This window comes from Ascaphus truei, chromosome 12 (assembly GCF_040206685.1).
Source record: "Ascaphus truei isolate aAscTru1 chromosome 12, aAscTru1.hap1, whole genome shotgun sequence".
NCBI classification, from domain to species: Eukaryota; Metazoa; Chordata; class Amphibia; order Anura; family Ascaphidae; genus Ascaphus; species Ascaphus truei.
Window position 1 is genome coordinate 16,950,305 of NC_134494.1, and position 24,683 is coordinate 16,974,987.

The 24,683-nt window shown below is 47.4% G+C and overlaps 1 protein-coding gene across 1 annotated transcript; it reads right to left on the minus strand.

The window, feature by feature from the left end:
* Positions 1 to 1,516: 1,516 nt before the first annotated feature.
* On the minus strand, positions 1,517 to 23,790 carry PIDD1 (p53-induced death domain protein 1). The gene is made up of 16 exons (XM_075566824.1): positions 23,548 to 23,790; positions 20,800 to 21,123; positions 19,881 to 20,294; positions 18,647 to 18,853; positions 18,433 to 18,487; positions 17,806 to 18,007; positions 16,180 to 16,305; positions 15,184 to 15,360; positions 12,024 to 12,171; positions 11,791 to 11,926; positions 10,802 to 10,952; positions 7,855 to 7,978; positions 4,870 to 4,988; positions 4,338 to 4,445; positions 3,974 to 4,179; positions 1,517 to 1,761 (listed from the first exon to the last, which is right to left on the minus strand). The coding sequence occupies exons 2-16, from the start codon at positions 21,056 to 21,058 to the stop codon at positions 1,518 to 1,520; spliced, it is 2,676 nt and encodes an 891-aa protein (XP_075422939.1). The 5' UTR covers positions 21,059 to 21,123; positions 23,548 to 23,790; the 3' UTR covers position 1,517.
* Between the last annotated feature and the right edge of the window lie 893 nt (positions 23,791 to 24,683).

Genomic DNA, 24,683 nt, shown 5'->3' on the forward strand with positions numbered 1-24,683 from the left:
CGAAATTCCTGTAATATCTGGACTATGTCTGATGTGGGCTGCCAGGGGCTCAATACAAAGGGCAAACAACAGCGGGGACAGCGGGCACCCCTGTCTTGTTCCACTTTTAATGCTAAATTGCTCGGAGGGGAATCCCTGATGCCTCACCCGAGCCGTTGGGCCCTCGTACAGAGCCATAATGGCTTTTAGGAGGCATCCTTCAAAACCAAACTCCCCAAGCGTTGCTGTTAGGTAGGGCCAGTCTATTCTATCTAAGGCTTTCTCTGCGTCCAGACTTAACACCATGGAGTGAATGTTTTTCCGCTTGGCCAGATCAATCAAATCAATTATCCTCCTGGTGTTGTCTGCTGCCTGTCTGCCCCCGATAAACCCTACTTGATCCGTGTGAATCAACCTGGGAAGGACGCTACCCACTCTGTTGGCTATGAGTTTGGAGTATATTTTAATGTTGGAGTTTATCAGAGATATAGGCCGGTAGCTCTTACAGTCTGCCGGGTCCTTTCCAGGTTTGTGGATCACTGAAATTGAGGCCTGTAGCATTTGAGTTGGGAAGGAGGCCCCCGCTAGAATCTCATTAAATAGTCGTAGCATGTGAGGGGCCAATAATTTCAGATATTTTTTGTAATACAGGTTCGAGAAGCCATCCGGCCCCGAGGCCTTAGCTGGTTTGAGGTTTTTAATCACCTCTGACAGCTCTTCTAGCGTGAAGTCAGCTTGTAGTGCCTCACTCTCAACCCTGCTCAATGTGGGTAGTTTTGCCTCTGTCAGAAATGTTTGTAACATCTCTTGTGTTTTTCGAGTGTGGGTGACTTTATCTCCATTATATAATGTTTCATAGTAGGTTTTAAATTCTTCTACTATTTTCCCAGGAATGGATGTCAGTTCACCACTCTGTGTTCGTATTGCGTGAATGTGGGAATTTGGAAGCTTATTTTTTAGCTTCTTGGCAAGTAGGGTATCTGGCTTGTTAGCTTTTTCATAAAATTTGCGCTTAGACCAAGTCATTTCCTTCTCTGCGTGGGAGGAGAGCAGGAGATTGAGCTTTGTTTTGGTGTCTAGTAATTGCTTCAGGATATGATCCTGTTTGCTCTCTTTATGCCTGGCTGCAAGGTCTGCTAATTGTTGTTCTAACTCTCTTATCTTTTTTTCCCTTTCCCTTCTTTCGTTTGGCGGCCAAATTCATTAATATCCCCCTGAGGGTCGCCTTATGGGCCTCCCACAGTGTGGAGTGTGTGTTCACACTCCCCTCGTTCTCCCGAAAATACTCTTTGATTTTTTCCCCTACCTCCTTTAAGCATGGCTTTTTTTTTAATGGCCAAAAACACTATTAGCCACACTCTTCCAGGCCGGGCCACACTGCTCCAATAGTGTAGACCTAGGAACAGTGATACTCAAGGACGGTCTCTCTCTTCCAGTCAAAGCCCAGACACTCAGCCTGGACAGAGAGACATAAAACATGCCTCTCTAGACACATGCTAGACACACACATGGACAGTGGACATATGCTCCAGGTGGCCTCAAGACTGGCTCATGGCGATGGCAGAGTCCTCGCTGCTGTTTCCCTGATCAAGACCCAGCCTACGGATGGACTGCGAGTACTTCTGCTTCCCCAGCTCCACCACGGTCTGTATCTCCTCTGCAATGTCCTGTCGGCCGCTCTCCTGCATGGCCTGTACCAGCCTCCCCACACAGTCCTGCTGAGCTGCGTTCTCCCGGGCCCACGAGAACAGCATGTCAAGGATCTGCTTGTCCAGATCCTCCCTGGGGAGACAGCGAGGAACTAAACGTGACCTCAAGGCCTAAAAACAAAGCTCTAAAACGACTGATTCTCTTATGAAAGAGACATTGGGCTACCAAACCCCCTCACTGCCAGATCGGTCAGTATTCAATTACAAATAGGGTGACCAGATTTTCAAAATTAAAAACCGGGACACAAACAAAATTATTTATACATCAAATGACATCACTAAAAAATAAATATGATATTTTTCTAATTGCGTCACCATTAATGCTGTATTATTCTTTCCACCTCTCTCAATTCTCTCTCTCCCTTCCCACCATTCTCTCTCATTCTCATACTTCACCCCCCCCCCCCGCACTCCCTATTCTATCTCTCTTCTCCCCCCCCCAGCACCCTCCCAGGGGCTGGCTGGTGAATTTTTACTTGGGGGGCAAGTGCATCCTCAGTCCTGATATCGGGACCACTGGCCCCCACACATACATCTATAGCCAACATTATTGCACCAGTTATCACACAGTAATGGATGCAATAACATCGGCTATATCTGTATGTAGGCATGATAAACACAAGCACACACACCTGATACATCCACCATACAAATAAACACACACACACACACACACACACACACACACACACACACACACACACACACACACACACACACACACACCGTTAACTACAACTAAAAAAAACACACACACACACACACATCTGCACAACACTCACACAGCCACTGACCTACACAGACACTCACACATACAGATCTGCACAGACACACAGCCACTCACCTGCACAAGACACTGACATGCACAAACACACACACACACACACACCATATACAAATAGTGACTGTCCATCACACACTGTCCCACATGAACCAGCCCTATAAGGAGGAGCAGCCATGCAGGCGCCCCCCTGTGGCTGTAACTGCATGTTTCTATTCTCTCTGCATATTCTAGCACAGCAGCTCAGATCCTGGCCCCGCCCCCTACCGATCCTGGCCCCACCCCCAGACTGTCCTGGCCCCGCCCCTTCTCTGCAGCCCAAACCGGGACATTTGAAAAATTTGCAAGTAATTGTCGGGACACCGGGACATGCGCTGCAAATCAGGGACTGTCCCGGCTAAACCGGGACGTCTGCTCAACCCTAATTACAAAGCTAAATGTCGCTAGCCCATCTGGCAGCCAAGTGGTTAAACAGAGCAACATCAAAGGGTATGGCGTGATTCTGACGATTAAGAGGGCCTTTACGGGTGGAAATTACTCTCTTTTAATTAAAGTAATCCAATTAAAGTCAAAAGCTGCAACTCAGGTGTGTGGGTGATCCTTACTTTCAATAGAGGGATCCCGTTGAAAATGTGTGGGGGGAAAAGTCATCTTCATTTCTAAGATTGCTTGGAGGTGTGGGCCCTCCTCCCCATGGTTTAAAGCTCACCCCACTTTCCAATTAGCAGTTTTTATCATGATCCTGTGTATCACAGACCCAGTGTGGTCTGTCTCCCTCCAGCAGAAGAGAGAGGTACATGAGAATTGTGCCAGGTAGTGTTAGGACCTGCAGATTGGTCGTGCCATGAAGTGGCTGCCGGCTTATAACCTTTTGACCAAAGGGTTTAACTAAATGACGCTTACTCATGAGCAGATAAGCACTGAAGTATTGTACTATATGTTGTGTCATTTTGTGCGTTGCGCTGGCCTTTTTGTTTTTGTTCATTTCTAAGAGGTTTATCCCTTGCTGGCAACTAATGTGCGGAAGAAGTTGGTCCTGGCTTGAAAGAGGGTAATCCTTCCAAGGGCTATGGGGGCAAGTTGGCTGCCTCTAATATAAAAGAAGGCTTCAAAAAAATATTTCATTTCACAGTCCAGCAATTTTCAAGCTCAGGAACATACTATACTGTGAAATGGCCTCTAAGCATGTGAAAAGCTTAATAGCGCACCACAGCTTCTCTGCAACTTTGTATCTGGCAAAGTCAGTGTTGGACATGACTATGTAAGCTGAGCCCCCCAGGAAATATGGGCAAATGGAACATTCTAAGAACAGATGGGAGGGGACAATATCCGTGTATCCATGGCAATTGTCTAAGCCAATGAGAAGGAAATAAAAAACAGAGTAGAGGCCTCTCTAGTAGATAATAGAGTCCATGAGCTTTGGTGAATTGAGCATTTTGATTGTCCCTTGATTGGTCAGTATCTGGATTGAGAGGACGGTTAATAACCACTGCCCCCCTCTCACCTGTTGTTATATCCAATACGCTCTATCTCCCCATAGGACAGGCCCAGGTTCATGCCAATGGTTCTCCAATCTGCCCCGATACGTCTGGCGATGATGAGCAGGTTGGTCTCGGTCAGGTAACCCGTCTCAGCGTTGCCTAAATTAAGAGGGCGCAGCGTGTAGCCATTCCTCCCCGTCTCAGACTCCCCGTCCCGTCCCTTCAGTTTCTGAACACACAGAAAACATAATGGTGTTAAAAAGAACTGGTCTGCGCTGGAGGTAAGTGACACCCACAGGGAATCAGAGCAGCGGCCCCCTGATAAAAACAGCTGGCCAGGCTCTCCTAACACACACAGCCTGCCAAGTAAGGTAAAATGACACTCACGGGTAGTTTGATTGGCAGTGTGGCCATCCAATCGGAATCCGTGCGCCTCCTGTGCTTTGTGGCTTCCTCTGGGAAAGTTTCTGGTACCGACCCGCGGTAAAAAGAAACCTGAGGAAGCAACAGATATATGTCAGAGATCATCCTGCACGGATTCCTGGGAGCATCACACTCTCTCTCCCCGTTTGAGACTTGGCATCGGCTATAGGCCCGTTCTGTCTGTGTCACTGTGTCAGTCTGGATTGGACAGGACAGGTTCCATGTGCTACAAATGTCGTCTGTGTCCTTTTGTCACCATGTTGTGAAAGTGACACCCCTAAGTTCCTTATGCCATTGTGCTACCCTGTGGTGAAGGGGACACAATGGATGAGCCATAGGTGCTGTCTATTTATGTCTCCCGACGGTGGCAGTGACAGATTCCCATAGATCAGTTCTGTCCGTGTCACTGCATCACCCTGCAGTGAGAACGTAGGCTAGATGGGCCATTGGTCCCTTCTGTCAGGGTCACCCTGCAGTTAGAGGGGTTACACGTCACCTGTCCCTTGACGTCCTTCTCCTTCCTGTCAGCAGATGAGGTCACGTACACCTCCTTCATGTTTTTCAAGCGCGAGTAGAAGACAAATGATATTCTGCCGTCCACACAGTCAGGACGGTCTGATGAGAGAGGAGGAAACTTAGGACTGTGACCCTCCATCCTCTTCAAACAAGAATGGGAACACACTTACCCTGCGGCTACACACTCTAAAATGTCCACTCCAGCCCTGACCACACACACCTGTGTATATGGGGATAGTCGGAGCTGGAGTATTAGGGGGCGCTGTGCAATCACTTCACTCGGCAAAAGAGAGAGCATGACTGGGAAGCAGTAACAGCTTTGCGTGGGGATATTGGTGGAATAGCAAAAAGTGCAGGAGGGCAGGTGGGATCAATCACAACAGTTGTGCATGTGTGGGATCGGTGCTGGAATAGTAGTGTCTGCTGCAGGGTAGAGTAGAGGAGCAGTCACAGATCCGTGTTGTTAAATCAACACTAACAGTAGGGGATGTTGGAAAGTGTGAAAAGGTCACCTGTCACCAATAACTACCCCACGTTGAGGCATCTTTGGGTACCCTTGGCTGGAAATTACACTAGCCGTCTGACTCCAGGACTTTCATCCCGTCCAGGTATTGAGCTATCGGATTTGCACTGACTAATTGAAACACAGGTGGGCTGCACGGTCCTTCAGCAGGACACAGAGCACTATATAAGGGGGATGCCCAGAAGCCCACTATCCAGGGGGGAGAGAGCTGCACTCTGTTTCTCTCTCTGTGGTAGAAGCCCAGCTGCGGAGTCCTCCCTCCTCCTGCATGGAGGGTGTTGCTGCTCTGTACTCTTGCCTAGAGGTGAACTAGAAAGGACACAGGGTGTGTGCAGGAGTCTGCCTCTCTCGCTCCATACGTGGAGGGTTTTGCTGCCCTACACGTCTGCTCAGAGATGAACTCCATCCCGTTGCTGCTATAACTACAGACGAGTGGTTTGTATGCGCCACACTGCAGTATCTGTGCCCTGCTGTCAGGGTCCAGCACCTGAAGTGGGAGGCCTGTGACTGTGGACTGTAAAGTAACAGGACGTCCCACTGTTCTTGTATTTGATTTACAGTACGTTTGCCGTTTTGGTTCTTGGAGTCCAGCCTCACGGTATCCCCACTGCAGGGAGCAGGACTGAGGTGCAGGGATAGTGTGGTGTGCGCGAGGGGGGCCAGTGCTGCAACTGCAGAGGCTGTGTGCATGCAGAGATCATCAGTATACAAATAGCAAGGGGTGCAGAATGGGTCACGTATATGCAGCAGCAAAGATATGTCTAGGAAACTTTATGTCTGGGCTTAAAGGAGCAGTGTAATCTAGGCCGAAGGTGAGCTAAAGACACGGGCAAGAATTGCACAAGTATTTATCTTATTTTTAAACTTTTAACAGTTCCATGGTAAAAAAAAATAAATTGTTTTACGATGTTTGGGAAATGAGATCACTAAAATATACTGTATAGTCATTAACATTGTTAGCTCAGCTCTGTTCTTTGGTTTACCAGGTAATTACAGTGGCATCATTAGTCAGAAAGATAGACATGAGCAGTTGCTAGGTGTGGTTACACTGTTCCCGACACAAACCGATTCATATTCATTTTTCACAAGACAGAAATAAGCAAGGCCGTTACTTTAATACTGAGTGCAGCAACCTCTCCGGCACATGGAGATAACCTTACCGCTCCTAGGTCGCGGCGTCTCTGATCATGGGACTGGAAGATGAGAACACCTGCAGATGGAACATGATTTATCGCCGCCCTGCACTTGGAGCGGGTGATCCGCAGCCCAATCACAGCCAAGGGCAGCGCGGGGGGGATTTCACATCAGTATTAAGACAGCGGGTGTCCCGGCTTCCGAATGGGACTCCCGCTGCGTTAATCCAACCGGGCCACTACCAGTCTGGAAGAGCTGCGCAAAGAGAGCAGAGGAAGCGGCCGCGCTCTCTGCGCAGCTCTTACAGACGATGGCATTGTGGACCGTGACGCGGGACATTTAAACTAGCAGGAGATACCGGCACCCGATACGGAGGCCTGGAACTCGGGAAGCAGGGGGTCCCCAGACTTGAAATGAATGCGGTTCAGCTCCGGAGACCCCCTGCTTCAATACTGTGTAATAAAAATAAAATAGAAACTGTGCGATCGGCTGAAAGAGCTGTGCAGGGAGAGGGGCCGCTTCCTTCTGCTCTCTGTGCAGCTCCTCCAGCCTGGTGCGGCCCAGTAGGATTTAGGCCTCGGCCAGGCTCCCTGCTGGCGTGCTGAGGCTCAGGGAAAGCGGGTGCTTTCCCTGGCCTTGCGGTTGCTTTCCGCACGCGCTGTCAGCGGGCGGGCGCGTCACTGGCCGGGGGCGGGCCAGTGACGTCACGGAGCTGGTTCGCCCTCATTGGGCGAACCGCTCATGTGACCGGCCTGTTGCGCCGGCAAGCGGGGGAATTTTAAATTCCCCTAAGACCTGCGCTTCCGCGCGCTTGCGGAAGCGTAGGTGAGCTCCTACTAAAGCCGCTCTAATTGCGACTGTAGGGGCTCAGTGCTGAGCGGGAGCGAGCGTCAGCAAGCTTCCACCAGCAAGCGGAAAATATGGCCAAGGCCTAATGCAACGGGAATCCCATTCAGACGCAGGGACCCCCGCTGTGTTAATCCTGATGGGAAATTAGTGTACTAGGCTTTTGGGTGCTGGGAAACTGCAGTCGGGCCTCGGTCAGCTTCCATTGAGCTGCAGTTTCCTTTGCTTCAAAGGAAATCATAAATCTTGGTCCATCTGTAGTCTTCTGCTGGCTACATCTCCTCCAGAAAATGAGGAACAAAGCCTATGACATAGCCACTACGTCATGGGGCCCTTGGAGTGCCTGACACTCAAAAGGGTTAAGGGTGACTCTTTATAAGGAAGCATATTACACAGATAAGTTATTTAAGCCTCCAATGGTAGTCTGAATGGTGGAAGGAGAGGGGGAGCCTGGCACTATACCTGAATGGAGCTGGAGGCCTTGTTCAAAAGCTGCAAAGAACTGCTCCCCCTCAACAAGTTCAACCAGGTCCGAGGGCTCCGGGCCTTTGTATCTGTCCTGGAGCCTCTTCACGGTGGTGTCCACCTGCGAGGGAACGGGGGGGAGAGAACATGGGCATCATCATAGGGAGAAGAGTGCAAGAAAGAGGGAGATTCCCTAAACTCCGATTGGGGTTATCGCACAACGGTCATTTAATGGCAGTTAAGGCAGGATTGCTGTGAGATAAAGGTTATCGGAGGTTAGTGAATCCCAGCGAGAAACAGAAGCCGATACGAAGGAAAGAGAGAGCGAGGTAGTGAACGGGAGAAAAAGAACAAGGCGGGGAAATGGTGGACAAAGAGAAATGAAAAGAATGGGGAAGTACTGCAAGAAAAGAGAAGAATGAAGTCAAATGAAGAGCATGTAAGAGTGTGTGTATGTGTGTATATACATATGTATGTATGCATGTGTGTATATATGTATGTGTGTGTGTATATATGTATGTGTGTGTATATATGTATGTATGTGTGTGTATGTGTGTGTATATATGTGTGTGTGTGTGTGTGTGTGTGTGTGTTTAAATGGAAATAGCCGAGTTAGTCCAGTTGCGATAGTGCAGAATAAATGAGTTCTTAGTATTAGGTGATACCTTTTTATTTGGACTAACAATTGATATTGCAGCACGACAATTCACTCTCTTCCTCAGGTCCAGCAATACTGATTTACAAATTATTCCACGAGTTTAACCCAACTATAAAATCTAAGATAACAATTGAAGGCAGATGGGTTTCTCACACACTATACATACAGCTGATGGATGGTCCTACATGCTCCACACATTTCTCACAGTCCCTTTCATCCATCTTATTGCCCCGGCTGTTTATTTACTATCCCCTCTGCCATGACTTCTCTACCTCATCCGCTTTAGATTGTTATCTCGGATTTCATATCTGGAATATTTTGGAAATCAGTTTTGCCGACCTGAGGAAGAGAGGAGAACTCTCGCAAGCTTGTCTTATAAATAGCAATTGTTAGTCCAAATTAAAAAAAGGAATTACCCAATGCTGAAGTACTCATTTATTCTGCACTAAGAGAAAGGAAGAAAAGAGAGCGAGAATCAGGGGTGTAGCTATAGCCCAGGGGCCCGCTCTTTTGGGAGCCCGTTCTGCAAGAGCCGATCGGGCAAGAGCCGATCACGCAGTCGACAAGAGCCGATTGCGCACGCGTAGTCGACAAGTGCTGATCACACACGCACACTCAGCAATTGCCGATTGCGCATGCGCACGAAAGAAAGACAAAGTGCTCTGTAATTAGCCTCAACCCTCACTATATACAAATGAGAAGTAATTAACACTTACAGTAATGGCTTTATTACGTTTACAGAACTGTAATAAGGAAGTTGTAAACTTGTTTTAAATCCGGGATTAGTGCGACACAGCATGCCTTCATCACAACACGGATTAAAAACAAAACATAGAAAAAATAAAACAAGATTGTTGAAATATCTACAATCTTGTAACAAATGTGTTAATAGACAAATAGAGTGTAAAATTCCAGTAACTCTTGCATATTCATTCAGCCCCCAGTCGGAATTTAGAAGGTGCAGAGAGAAATGGGCTTATTCTATAGCCGGATATACAATAAACTCCAAAGGTTCCTATTTAATATAGAGATAAGTGGGTTGATGCATTGATGTTAAAACAGCAAAATGTGAAATCTTATGTTTTTTTCTTTAAATAAATCAGTTCTGTAGTATTAGATGTGACTTTTTTTTTACTTCAACTCTTGATGCCATTTTTAATGAGTTTTAAAGCATCCTTTGATTTCTATAGCAGGCTTTCGCCCACCTCCCAGGCAGTGCAAGATCTTTGCAACCGTTTCTTGTTTGTGATCATTTGTTGCCAATGTTCACAGCAGTTTGAGCTGCAAGCTGTAACAATAATAATATAAAAGATACATTGTAGCTGCTGAGTTACATTGACTGAAGGATTGATTGAAACTGAAAAGGTGGCCATTCTATTAGGCACACAATCAGGATTCGTACAGATTTTTGGGCACCAAACGATGGTCAGCTTAGGTATGAATGTAGAATTATACATTGTCACATATACAAATAAGGGGGGGGGGGGAAAGCAATATTGTTGCTTTAATGTGAAAAGAAGTTACTTAATCGTTAACTGTGCATTACCACTGCTCCCCATCGTTAATAGGAGCCAGAGTGGGTTTACCACGATCACACGGATGAAGTGCAAGTTGCTGAGGGTTAGGAATTCAACCCACAATTCCGTGTGTAGGACACCAACCCCTGAACCCCTACACCAGGGCTCCCGGGAGCTGAAAATATCTGAATGAATCGCCTATCCTTTACAAATAGAATGAAGCCACTTTCGGAGCGGAGAAAGGTTTCTGCTGGGGAATTACAGCCGTCTCTCTGCCGGCTCATTTTCCTACGTGACAGCACAAGCACATGGAAAACCACGCACGCCAGGCAGAGGAGATATACAGGCAACTCTTGCATGCCGCTACTTAGCTGGAAGAAAGTCAGATTTCTCATGTAACGTGTCCTGAAACTGTAGAAAGGGCATAGGGTGGGGGGGGAAAAAAAGGAGACAATGAACTGAACAACAGAAAGGACAACATTCTCTCCCCTTTTCTGGGGGGGGGGGGGGGAGGATCACGAAAATCCTGTCATTCGGGAGTTGGGATTCTACTAAATAAGATATAAAAGACCTGTATCCTATTCAGAGCAGAAGGGAGAGACAGTGAAAGTGCAACATACGACTAAGCCAAGTGATATAATAACATGCAGAGCAATGTGCTGCAGGTCCCCCTGGTAGTGAAGAGTTAAACTATATTGGTCATTTTGGGTGTGACCCAGCTAAGACGGAGGCCCTGATCCCTTCACTGCCCGGTCTCCAGGGGACGCACCTTGTGTTTGGGAATGCACTGCAGCAGCAATTGCTCTGGGTCCCTTTTTCTCTGCAGAGCGACAAAGTTGACATGGTACATGCGCAGGCGTTTGTACACGGTCCTCACGACGTCCTCCACGTAGGTTTTGGTGGTGTACCACAGCCAGTACCTGGGAAGTGGAACGGACAATCAGAAAAGAGGGGTGGGTGGAAGATAGACTGAGACACGCAGACCGAGACAGAAAGACACAAAGAAAGAGAGAGACTAAGCCCCAGATCTGCAGAAATCCGCTACCTCAAAGCTCAATCACACAACCGCACGTGTATTTACAGCAACAAAACAAGTAAACCACCCTATGCGTTCCAAGCTTACACAGCGCTTCATCAAGGGCTGTCCTGACGAAGTGCCTTATGGGTGTGAAACGCGTAGGGTGCTTCACTTGTTTGTTCCTGTAAATCCACATGTGTGGTTATGTGCTAGATGAATAAAGAAGATTGAATTCTTGATTTGCACAAAAAGAGAGAGAGTCTATGTGCATTATGCCATCTGTGCACTGGAAAGTGTTTAGGTGAAGATTACTGGTTTTAGCTAAAGGTGGCATTACTCCAATCCAGACCCCTCAATCTAAAACCCAGATTTCAGGGTCTGGATGTGAGTAACGCGAAGTTTAGCTATGACAATGAACGGCTCGTCAAACCCGGCGTTAACTTAAATGGATGATTGTGGGTGTGAGAGCGAAAGGACGAGAGAAATAAAAAAAGAGCAAGTAACAGAAGGTAGGTTAGAGTAGAGATAACAGAGGATACAGAGTGATGGAGAAACAAAGGGACACAGAAAGCAAGACTGATAGAGACAGGCAGCAAGAGAGGCGAGGGTGAAACATGTCATGAAACAGCAATAAGAGGCAAAGAAGGATAACACCTCTGTCAATAAGTCAAATCGAGTGACTTAGATGGGACCCCTCAGATGGAGGCGATCGGACAGAGCCTTTGTCACTGGCTGCTCACCAGGAAAAATGATCGACTTGGAAGCGGGCGTAGATATGAGTGATCTCCAGCACCACCTGACCAGTAATGTCAGTCCAGTTCTGCGCCTGTGGGTCTCCGTGCAAAAGGTAGAGTCGGGACAGCTCAATGGTGTCCCCTGCAAAGAAGAGGGAGAGAGTAGGGAGTCTTCGGACGGTGCCTAACGGGCACTCAGACAGAAGGGACATATGTGGCAGCAAAGGGGTTTTCCTGACCTGTGATTCCCGGTGGGAGGGGCAGCTGGATTTTAACAGGACTCAGGAAGTTGGCAGTTGAGCTCTGTGAGAGACACAGGAGAGGGCTGGTGACTGATGAAGATTCCCCCATTATCTCGTGCAGCTCCACCATGCTCACCGGTAACACCTAACAAGGTAAAAGGAGAGTCACACACAATGTCCCTTACATCAGATGTCACCAAAGTGAAAAAAAATCATCCAAGACACACGGAGGAGGATATAGGAAGGGGTTAAGGGAGGCGAGATGAAGCGGTTTCAGGGGCAGTGAGTGGAAGCAGTTTCAGGGGGTGGTGAGAGGAAGCAGTTTCAGGGGGCAGTGAGTGGAAGCAGTTTCAGGGGGCAGTGAGTGGAAGCGGTTATAAGGGGCAGTGAGTGGAAGCAGTTTCAGGGGGCAGTGAGTGGAAGCGGTTATAAGGGGCAGTGAGTGGAAGCGGTTATAAGGGGCAGTGAGTGGAAGCAGTTTCAGGGGGCAGTGAGTGGAAGCACTTTCAGGGGGCAATGAGTGGAAGCAGTTTCAGGGGGCAGTGAGTGGAAGCAGTTTCAGGGGGCAGTGAGTGGAAGCAGTTTCAGGGGGCAGTGAGTGGAAGCGGTTATAAGGGGCAGCGAGTGGAAGCGGTTATAAGGGGCAGTGAGTGGAAGCGGTTATAAGGGGCAGTGAGTGGAAGCAGTTTCAGGGGGCAGTGAGTGGAAGCGGTTATAAGGGGCAGTGAGTGGAAGCAGTTATAAGGAGCAGTGAGTGGAAGCGGTTATAAGGGGCAGTGAGAGGAAGCGGTTATAAGGGGCAGTCAGTGGAAGCGGTTATAAGGGGCAGTAAGTGGAAGCGGTTATAAGGGGCAGCGAGTGGAAGCGGTTATAAGGGGCAGTGAGTGGAAGCGGTTATAAGGGGCAGCGAGTGGAAGCGGTTATAAGGGGCAGCGAGTGGAAGCGGTTATAAGGGGCAGTGAGTGGAAGCGGTTATAAGGGGCAGTGAGTGGAAGCAGTTTCAGGGGGCAGTGAGTGGAAGCAGTTTCAGGGGGCAATGAGTGGAAGCAGTTTCAGGGGGCAGTGAGTGGAAGCAGTTTCAGGGGGCAGTGAGTGGAAGCAGTTTCAGGGGGCAGTGAGTGGAAGCAGTTTCAGGGGGCAGCGAGTGGAAGCGGTTATAAGGGGCAGCGAGTGGAAGCGCTTATAAGGGGAAGCGAGTGGAAGCGCTTATAAGGGGCAGTGAGTGGAAGCGGTTATAAGGGGCAGTGAGTGGAAGCAGTTTCAGGGGGCAGTGAGTGGAAGCAGTTTCAGGGGGCAGCGAGTGGAAGCGGTTATAAGGGGCAGCGAGTGGAAGCGCTTATAAGGGGCAGTGAGTGGAAGCGGTTATAAGGGGCAGTGAGTGGAAGCGGTTATAAGGGGCAGTGAGTGGAAGCGGTTATAAGGGGCAGCGAGTGGAAGCGCTTATAAGGGGCAGTGAGTGGAAGCGGTTATAAGGGGCAGCGAGTGGAAGCGCTTATAAGGGGCAGTGAGTGGAAGCGGTTATAAGTGTAAAAATGCAAGTTTGTAATTTCAGCATAAACTGTGATTTGAATATTGTAAACTGTTGACGTGTATAATATATATATACATACAAATAAAACACACACACACACACACACACACACACAATGAGGAGGTATAGAGACAAAAGCACTCAGCAGTTGAAAAATAAAGGATTGTATTAAAATACACAAATACTTGCACAAATCATCATCAACGTTTCGATCCCGGAGAGGGATCTTTATCAAGGGGGTGCCTTTATTTTTCAACTGCTGAGTGCTTTTGTCTCAATACCTCCTCAGTGTAGGAATTGTATGCTGTGTATTTTTATGACAATAGCACCAGTCAATACTATTCTACCATAGGAGTGCAGGATATCTATCTATCTATCTAATCTATCGACACACAAAAAAGAAACAGGCGCAAATAATGCGAAGCAATAAAGCCAAAAATAGTATTTAAGCCTGTAAGAAATGATAGTTAAGTAGAACAGCTATTCCGATCAACTGTGAATAGTTCACCGTGCTTAGTTCTTCACTCAATAGCCAAAGCCTAAATATTGGACCGGCTAAAGAAAGAAATCTGTCCCAGGTACTTCATTAGAAACTACTACCAGAAAGGATCTACATTTTTAGTTATAGGGGGCAGTTAGAGGAGGAGTGACGGGGCAGTTACAGGAGGAGTTCTGGGGCAGTTACAGGAGGAGTTGTGGGGCAGTTAGAGGAGGAGTGACGGGGCAGTTACAGGAGGAGTTGTGGGGCAGTTAGAGGAGGAGTGACGGGGCAGTTACAGGAGGAGTTGTGGGGCAGTTAGAGGAGGAGTTGTAGGGCAGTTAGAGGAGGAGTTACGGGGCTAAAATTATTTTATTAGCAAAAAAGAATCTCAGAATCAGCAACTTGGGACGCCCCAAACTGGGGTCCGGAGAAGTAACATGTAATATAGCTGGGTGCCAAGACAAAAGTATCTGGCCAAGGCACACTAATCATCAGAAAGGCAGCGTCAAGCACACCAAAAACGTAAGGAATTCCAATAGACTGCAAAAAAAAGTTCATTTAATTACTTATGGAAGTCATAGTAGCATCCAATGTTTCGGTGCATACAAGCACCTTCTTCAGGGTGAATGCAACGTGAAAACAATGATAGAACTCCTATAGACATCACTAAAAGATGTCTAAAGTGGTGAAACAAAAAAAACGGTATTTCAAATACAGTAGGAAAAAGGTTTTAAGTACAAGTAAGAATTTATTTGAACCTTTTTTCACATTTTCCTCTAAAACATCTGGGAACGTGTATGTATTCCCCTGTAGTTTTACTTTTCTCTCTGCTGTTACTGTAAAAGGTTGTATACGATCTCAGCGCACTTTCTGGCTCAGAGGTCATGTGATGGCTAGTGTAGCGATCACGTGACCCCTGATCGCCCCCTCACAGTGAGAATGTTGCGATCTTCCCTAGAAGCGGACAACTTCCCTGATGATGGGGCAGCAGCAAAAGGCCACCAGGGTGCTCCTTAGTATGACACTGACCTAACGTCACGGGATGCACCAAGGATCAATAAATTGACAGCAGGAGGAGTGACCCTCTGATGAATAGATATCTGTCCCCTCTGATGTGCTCACCCTGCACGCAGGGGGTCACTTACTTGCATCCTGATGGTCCGAGTCTCTCCTGTAGCGCCTGCTGGAAACTCAACACGAATGTGGGGCTCCACACTGGAAAAGAGGAGCGCCCCTTCATTTGGGACCCGACAGCGGTCTTCCACCAAACGTAAAACCACCAGAAACCAGGAGAAGTGTGGTACCCTGCAGGCAGCCAGTCTCTGCGGGGGACGCGATAGGACAGCAAACGGTTAGAGTAGTGGATGCATTGCAGGGCTTCATATGCAGGGTAAACCCTCTTACTCTCACTGCATTGCTCGGATAAATAAAATGCTTGGTGTTGCTATCACATCGTGTCAAAAGTGGAGAATCCAATGGAGTGAATGTATCTCCCCCCAGCAACGATCGTTTCAAGCATGACATACCATGTACGTCATAGGGTACCAAAGTGACAGCCTTTGTGATGTCCAGGGTACGTCTTGAGGCACCCAAATATTTAAAGGGTATCACGCTGGGTTCACTTTCCCAATAGCTCATATTGGGAGCAAATGCACCTTCAAAAAAGAGCAATCCATGTCTGTCTTCCTCTTTTGTTTCCATTTTACAAAGGTGAGAAGCTGGGTATCCGGAGCAGGACCACGTTCATTTTAGCTCCGGGTGCCCTCTGGTTCCCGAGATACTTCCCTCCCCAAAAAGGTGACACAGGAGACTTCCTGGTGTTAAAATCTCCATACCCCGCGTGTCAACAGGAAGCCACGATGGATGACGCTGGAGATTTAAACATTTTGTTTCCCCCCCCCCCTCGAGGGGATGCTACCGGCAGCACCTTCCATGGTAAGTATTTCAGGAACCAGGGTGTCCCTGCGGTTCACCTCCGCAGAGACCCCCTGCTTCACACCCAAGAAAAAAAAAAAAAGGATGGGGGTGGGATGGGGAAACTAACCTTTAATATGGCCCATATAATGCAGGTTTAGCCAGAGATACCTGCAGAAGAGCCCATTCCCTACACATTCCCTATCAAGTGACAATACTGCACCAGCCTGTTTCATCTCTCGCTTCACAGAAGTGTCGAGGTCGTCCCACATTTGCCCGCTGAAAGTCCTGATCACTGCCTCCCTTTTCCGCAGAGCCTTCGGCGTTTTGTAAGGGATATAGATTTCCACATCCTGGCGTACAAGGAAAAAAACGGTTCACATCCAGAAAATAACTATTCCAAAGTTATGGGTTAAAGTTGCCAGGTGTGTGTATGTGTGTATGTGTGTATACACACACACACACACACGGCAAGTAGCGTTTTGCATAATTTGTCAAGATATAGATATCTATATATCTGAACAAGCTTTTGAGAGTGGTCCTCCTCAGGTCAGCAATACTGATTTACAAAGGATTCTATGGGTAAAACTGAGATTAGGAAAGGAGAAAAAAAAAAGGATGTAGATAAGGTAGGGTGAGAAAAGGATGTTTGAAGACATTGGAAGGGTAATAAAACAGTAACAAGGAACAGCATGGAGGGGGAAGAGGATGCTGAGGGGGGGTGGGGAAGGTGTGGATACGAACATTGGCAGAGAGGCAGGCAGGATAATTACAAACAATTGTGATAGTGTGTGAGAAACCCCATATCCGCATTAATTCCTCTTGTTTTGGTGCCAAAGAGTCCTATCGTTCCGAGTTTAAATCTTTTCCGTTCTTGGGTGCGTTTGAACATTCCATTGAGGATTTTGATTTTAAACCATTTATGGAATGATCTGGCTGTGAGAAATGATGTCCCACAGGTGAGCAGTATCTTCCTTCTTCATGGTGTTGTATTGAGTGTCTGTGCATATTCATTCTGCCTTGAAGTTTTTGGCCATAGAGTCCTTTGTAAACCAGTATTGCTGACCTGAGGAAGAGAGAAGAACTCTCGAAAGCTTGTCCTACGATATCAATTGTTAGTCCAAATAAAAAAGGTATCACCTAATACTGAAGTACTCATTTATTCTGCACTATCGCAACTGGACTAACACGGCTATTTCCGTTTTATTGATATACCGATCTATCTATATCGACAAATTATGCAAAACGCTACTTGCCAGACCACTCGCCAGACAAGAAAGGGACTCGCCCTTAATGGCATTGTACAATGATCGTGGGCTGCCTCTCTCACTGCCCTCTTCTCACCTCCTGCAGAGGAGGAAGACTTTGGACGGCAGTGGAAGAAGGGAACTGAAGACCACAGGTGCGGAGCAGGGCAGAGGAGGAAGACAGCAGTCGTGGAAGAGGAGCACTGAGAACTATATGAGCGGAGCAGGGTGGCACAGGAGAATGGCCCGGGGAGGAGCTGCGTTGTAGCATTTGCAGACACGGTAAGTCAGTAAAGACTTCCGGTTCGGACCGCTGAGGTGCGCTCTTCCCCGGCCGTTCTCTGTGCCACCCTGCTCCGCTCATATGGTCCTCCGTGCTCTTCTCCCACGGCCGCTGTCTTCATCCTCTGCTGCCCTGCTACGTTGACATGGTCCTATTCTCCCGCCGCCAACTGTCTTCCTCCTGTGCCACCCTGCTCCGCTCCCATCGTCTTCAATATATATTGGTTTAGACAAAAATACCCCAATCATTTTATGGGGGTTAGAGTTTTGCACCAGAAGCGTTTCCAACCTGCATGTACCCTGGCTCCCCTGGAGCTCCCTCACCTGGTGGAACTGGATGCCATGAGGCTGCAGCTCCAGAATGTTACTGAGCAGGACGTCATGGTGCCCCAGCTTCACGCTATGCCGGTCAGGCGCAAGAGTTTGAAAATGGATAGTGACAGCAGAAGAGACGGCTCCGCGAGGGAAGCAGAGGCGGGCACCACAGGGCAGGAACACCCAGCACCCATCAGGTGTGATGAGGAAACTGAAAGAAGGAATGTCAGAAAGGGATTAGAAGAGTGTGCAAACCCTTAAACTCATTACCATACTGCAAAGTAAATGGGCAGTGCCAGTCTCCCCTTCACGCACTCCACGGAAGATCTGTACATATCTAAAGCTGGCAGTGCCAGCCTCTCACACTCCCAAGCTGATATTTATACACAGTACAAGCACATGGGCAATGCCAGCCTCCCCATCACACACCCAACACCAAAACACAGCACAGGTACAGCGTGGCCAGTGACAGTACCAGGCTGCCCCCTCAATGTGTACATGTTCTCTCACTAGCTCCCCCAGACCCAGCATGATTGCGTGAAGGCTCTTAACCTCTTCCTTGCCAGAAAGGCCAGCATTAAGTGACTTTCATTCAACCTTTAGTGCGCCTTCCATCTTTATTGTGCCAGACCCTACCTGTCCTCTTCAGGCTTCAGGTGCAGTTCACTTAACTCTGAGCTGTGGATCTTGTCTGTAGAAGAGACGCCAGAAGTAAATAATCACATATAAATAATCAGACACCCAATACTCCCACACGAGACGCTACACCCACTATAGTATCCCAAGTGTTACTGGTCTCTCTGAAGGGGGGGTTGAGTTAAACAATTGAACGTGTGATAAAATGACTTGCCTTCAGCTGGAGGAGATGGCTCTGGCCTCCCAATGGGGTTTCCTCTGAGATGAACGCAGGGGCACTGCATTATTTCTGGGGGTATGTGGCGCAACTGGTTGTTCTGTAGATCCAGGCGAGAGAGGTGAGGTAGTCCGGCCAGACCCGCTGATACGGCGGCAAGTAAATTGCTATGAAGATGAAGCTGCTGTAGGGATAGCAAGTGACCTGTAAGAAGGGCAAGAGGTTGTGTTTGGCAATGAGGTGTTTATCCCCCCCCCCACTCGTCATCTCAAACCCACATAACTTGATTTCTACCAAAAGCCCGCATCGGCTGAGACTGTGCTGTCAATCAGTGCTGAGCTTGGCACATTCGTGCCCCATAATGCTTTGCACATCACCTAAGTGTTTGACAGCATAACCTGACAGCTTTCCTGCATCTCTTCTCCCACCGTTATAGTGTAGAGATGTCCCGGTTCTGCCCCTTCGCAATTGGGAAGCCTAATGGGATTCCCCTCTACAAGAAATGATTTGTCCCTGTAGACCATCATGGGATAGAAATAGCAATGGAACATAATGCTTAAATTACATCAGAAAACCATAATAGCCACCTGCTCGAGAGCAGGAAAAGTCTTCTCTCTCCTGCTTTAACCCATGAAACAGGTCACTTGTCTACTGTAAATATCCTAAGATCGCCTTATCTGAGGGAGCAGTTTAGTGCTAATGTGGTTGTGGCCTTAAAGGTGATACTCTGCATACCTAGTGGTCCTGTCCCCAAATATCCCCAACTGGGGAAAATGTCTTTCCCTAATTATGAGGTCCTGGGCCAGAATTTATCATCTTACCTTTACTGCCTATACCAGATATTCATACACTGCCAAGTAAATTAAATTCCTTCTTGCAGCGATGCGTAAGCAACATTGTGCTCCTTACCCTTATCAAGAAAATGTGAAGGCCCATGGAAAAGCAAAGCAGTTTCTTTGGAGATACCTGTTCCAAGTTTCACCAATATATATAACTTATACTAATGTGATTATTCTCTTTGCCTGATTTATCTTGGTTTCTTTTAATATGCACCAATAACTCACTCATCACGGCTAAAAAATGCCTTGAGGGAGGTGTACGTGATATCCACACCCCACCACCCTGTTTTTTTCCACCTTTCTTTTACCACACTGTTATTATAATTTACGTATTCAATACGATTATATAACACAGTCATTAAAATCAATCGTTGTCTGTAGCGGACACTCACACAGTGTTTCTGGCAGCTCTTTGAGGCAATTCCCTGAAAGGTCCAGGTCAATGCATCCCAGCAGCCCCCCTATCTCCTCTGGGAGAGACCCCAGTTCGTTCTCAGACAGGTTCAGCTTCTCCAGGCTCCTCAGCTGCCCTATGCTAGCGGGGAGCTCCGTCAGATGGTTGGATGTGACCGAGAGGAACGTCAGGTTCTTCAGACTGCCGATGGCATCCGGGAGCGTCCTCAGCTGGTTATAGCAGAGGAGGAGTGCGGAGAGGCAAGAGAGTGATGTGATGCAGGACGGCAGCTCTGTGAGGCGGTTGAAACTGAGGTCCAGGTGGCAAAGGTTTGAAAGGCCGCAGAGTTCTTGGGGCAGGGAGGTCAGCAGGCCGCGTTTGGGAACACCAGTTTCATCCAGCATGTACCCACCTGCGGAGTTGAAGACAGCAAATATAAACCTGTTAATTGTTCCTTATGACGACCACAAGGCATGATGCATCTGTGAAGCCAGACGTCCCATAGCATCTATCTTCTGGCAAAGAAAGGGTTAGGTAGCCCCACACATATTTGACATTAGAATATATCTTTTACATAAATGTCGACAGATACAAATCACTTGGCCCACCTAGTCTGCCCATTCTCCTATCATCTTTCTTTAATATTTAGGATATACCTGTCCCAAGCATTTCTGAATTCCCTTACTCCATAAGCCACTACCAACTCTGCTGAGAGAGTATTCGGCGAGTCTGCTACCCTTTCTGCGACGAGGTACTTCCTCGCATTTCCATAGCCTCCCATTCTCCAGCATCTTAGCGTGACCTCTTGTTCTAGTTCTTCTCCTGCTCTGAAATATGCTTCCCTTCTGCACCTTGTTGAAACCCTTGACATAGTTGGCAGCGACAGTCTCTGTTTCTACGTTAAATGTTATTCTCACCTTTCAGGACCAAGGATCTGAGCCGGCTGTAGCTGGGAAGTGCAGCCAGGGCTGGGGTGATCAGTCTGTCATTGCTGTTAAGCCTGAGAAATTCCACCTGCAGAAGGTGAAGTCCCTTCTCCTCCGTCAGCTGCAGGAACCATCTGCATCCATCCGGGAAGACATCCAGGTTGAGCCGGTTGTCTGCGAGCTGCGGTATGGGAGAGGCTGGGTTCTCCGTGTTGCTTCCCTCCCATGGGGGGTCCCAACGATGCTCCATCTCGCATTGTCTGAGCGCGGCAACACAGGCATGTCACAGCTCGCCCGGCACAGAGGAGGCGCCAGCTGCACCAGGGGCATCAGAGAGAGAGAGAGGGAAGGTGAGATATTTGATTTGATGGAGAAAGCAAAAACATAAAGGCATCAATAAAAACAAAAAAGATACTGGCAGATTAAGATAGATGGAAAGATAGACAAGTGAAGATATTAGGCAATATGTGAAAAGAATACAGCTCGTTAACCTATAAAATTAAACATCTGTGCTGTGTCAAAAACATTTTTGGTTGATACATAGCAAATACATTTTGCACTAACAGTATAAAACAGACTTTAGGGTTGATGACAAGTTGAATTTGGCGGACGATTTTGACGCACGGAAATATTTTTTTAGTACATACCATTTACATCTGTACGCTTAGCGCTAGCCATTTCTATGCGCCCAAATAAATCATAATAAAAACAAAAGTCCAGATTAAAATAAGATTTCCATGCACCATAAAATCCATTTGCGACGCTTACTACAAAGGCCCCAGGGTGTTAACGACTATAAAAGAAAAAACACTAGATTAGATTTTGATACACGATATCACAAAAATTTGCTAATTTACCCAAATTCTGTCGTTTTTTGTTTCCCCTTGAAAATTCTAAAACACCCTCTTGCGAAATTGTCCAATTGCCAGAAAAAAAAATGTGCCCAAAATTAGTGGTTTGGTTTTGCGCCAAAATAAATGTATTTTCCCCCCCAAAATGTTGCTATTTCTATTTTTTTAAAAGAAACTAACTTTTTCACCATAGTTTGAAAACATGGAGAATAACGCTTATCTTAAATTTCTATTGATCAATGTTATGCAGCAGATGGTACCTTTACGATTTAATCAATCGCTTTTCTGGTATTTATATGCTGAACTAATATTAATTACACGGATGTAGCTGTTAACACCTGTGATTTAGCGGCAAATAACATTTAAAGTAGCAATCGCGCCCAAAAATATGCGTATAACTCATGGCACTTTAATCCTTTCAGTGCCGGACGTTCGTGCCAAATCCGTGACCACGGACCCTGCCATCACGCAACCTTCTCTTCGAAGCTAACGCGTGATGAGGTTTGTGTTCCGCCTGTCTGGGCCGTATGTGACGGGGAGGGGGTCCCCGTTCAGTGTGGTACAGCTCCTAAAACAAACGAGCAGAGGCCAATGACCTACGGTGTAGGTCAACTTAGAGAGTCAGCCCTTTGGGGCAGGGACTCCTTTCCCTAATGTTACTTTTGTGTGTGAAGCGCTTATTCCTATTATGTCGCCTGTGTTACTGCTGTAAAGCGCTGTGTACATGAATGGCGCTACATAAATCAAGATATACATACGGGCTCCCGGGGTGCCACATTTTTCTTGAAGTGAGCCGTACACGTCATTATGGCGCTGAATGGGTTAAACACCAAGGCTGCGACCACGCTGCCGCTGACCGTGCGGTGCTTGGCGAGGTTACTTCTCGCAATTTAAATTTTGACGTCCCCGCTCACGCGGTGCGCGCTCGTGCGCCGGCACCCACGTTCACCCACGCTTGTGCGCTTAGATAAACAAAAATGAAGTGACTTTGAACCGTGCTCAGCTTGCCTGCAACGCCCCCACGCGCACGCTTGTGAAATAGCTAGGACACCCGGCACTCATGCTTGGAGAGCCGGTGACGTCACCGCTCTCCAAGCATGAGCGTGGTCAGCACCAGCGGGGCCACAGCCCAAGATAAAAAACAACAAACTTTGTTGACTGTCTGCGGAAAGCATTTCAGAGGGTTTGATCACGTGTATTTGCAATGTATCCGTTTTGTATTTTTATTATGGTAAGTACAGGCTTTCAAAAAGGAAGGTATGAAAGGTACAGGAATATAAGAAAAAATAAATAAAAATGAAGGGTTACATCACATCAACATTCATAGATAACAGTAGTTCCGATTAACATACAACTTGCTAACTGGTAGCTTGTGTTTTGCAAAGGTCAGGTGAAACATATTTCTAATGTAATGAGGGATGCGAGATAAATATGCAACGTAATACGAAGGTGTATGGTCTGAGGACAGGACTCGCCTGGCCTGCAACGTCACATTTGTTGCATATACCTGCTCTGATTCTTTAAATACAAAAGTACGTTCATTTACAGAAAGGCTCCTGTGTGCTTCTTCCACCATTCAAATTTCTACATGTCCACTTGGATCCAGCTTTGAGACGCCGGGATCAGCGGAGGGTGAGCACCAGGGAGGGAAGTACTGTTATATATATTTTCCATAAACAACGGTGTGCCACTCCTCCAGCCCCTTTTCAAACGTAATTTTTTTAACATGCCGTATAATACACGTCTCCTGGATTTATTTTAGTATCGAAATACGGTTAACGTGCAGGAATCGTGTGACCTGCAAGTCGCACTCAAAGACCTGGAAATGTGAGGTTTACAATACACCTGTGTACTAAGAAAAACAAAACACAATTGCTGCAATACTCACTAATATGGTCACGGGGAGATGATCTGATATGCTGAGTGACCCCCTTTGTCCTTGAAAGTCTCAGGATCTGTGTACCTGAAATAACCCCATGCACAGTCTATTAAATGATGCATATGTTGGGGTTTGCATTATAAGACACGCAGCCTGAAATCCTCTGCATATAAACAGCCTATACCCTTCCGCACTAGGGCTGCACTCCATTCACTTTTCAAACTTCCTGGTTATGTAGGATGCTATTGGGACCGGGAGGGGGGAGGGGGAGGGGGGAGGAGGGGGGAGGAGGGGCGAGGCTATGTTTTAAAGGGACAGTACACTTGTTAAACGGATATTTCTCCGCATGCTTTTGTCTTTCCCACCCTTCTCCCCTTTGGGACCCTGGCGCCAGCATCAGAGCTATCGCTCACTCCATGCAACCTGAACAGCAAACACAAAAGTAGAATCTATAGACAAAAAAAACAACTATATACCGTGTATATATATGTAGCCCTTTTTCTGAACCCCTTCCTAAGGGACTACTGGTCGCTGTATAACACCTGCGGCTCCAGGAGATATGAGCCTCCGCTAGCTGGGAGCCTGGGGTAACACTTACATATTTACATAGCGCAGCGCCTCCACCTGCGATGGCTACCTCCAAAGGGGGAGTGGTTCCTCGCAGGACACTCAATAAACACATACACAGTGATTATATAATAACTAATACTTTACTTAAGAACATAGAAAACATAACACGACATAACCATATGCTATAACTGTATCACCTTATACACGATATCTGGTGTCCCTCTCTAGAGGAGACACTGAATCACCTGGCACATAACTCTTCCACCATCACCGGCGATCCCACCCAGTGTTCGGTAATCCCCCACCCAATGTCCCGCACTCTCGCAGAGATCGTGGGTGACTGCGCAGTCACAGTTAAGCTAAGGGCCCGGTGGTGCACTTTGATTCAGAGTTACCTGCCGAGCACTCCGGTTCTCGGGCCTGCAACGATCTTCACAAAGGGTCAGGTGATATTCTCCGTGGACCCCAACGTGGATCCGAACTCTGTCACGGAACTGCAGCAGCCGCTGATTCCCTAACTATCTAAGTGACGCACGCTATACTATAGGCTGTCCCTATAGCACAGCAACCTGTGG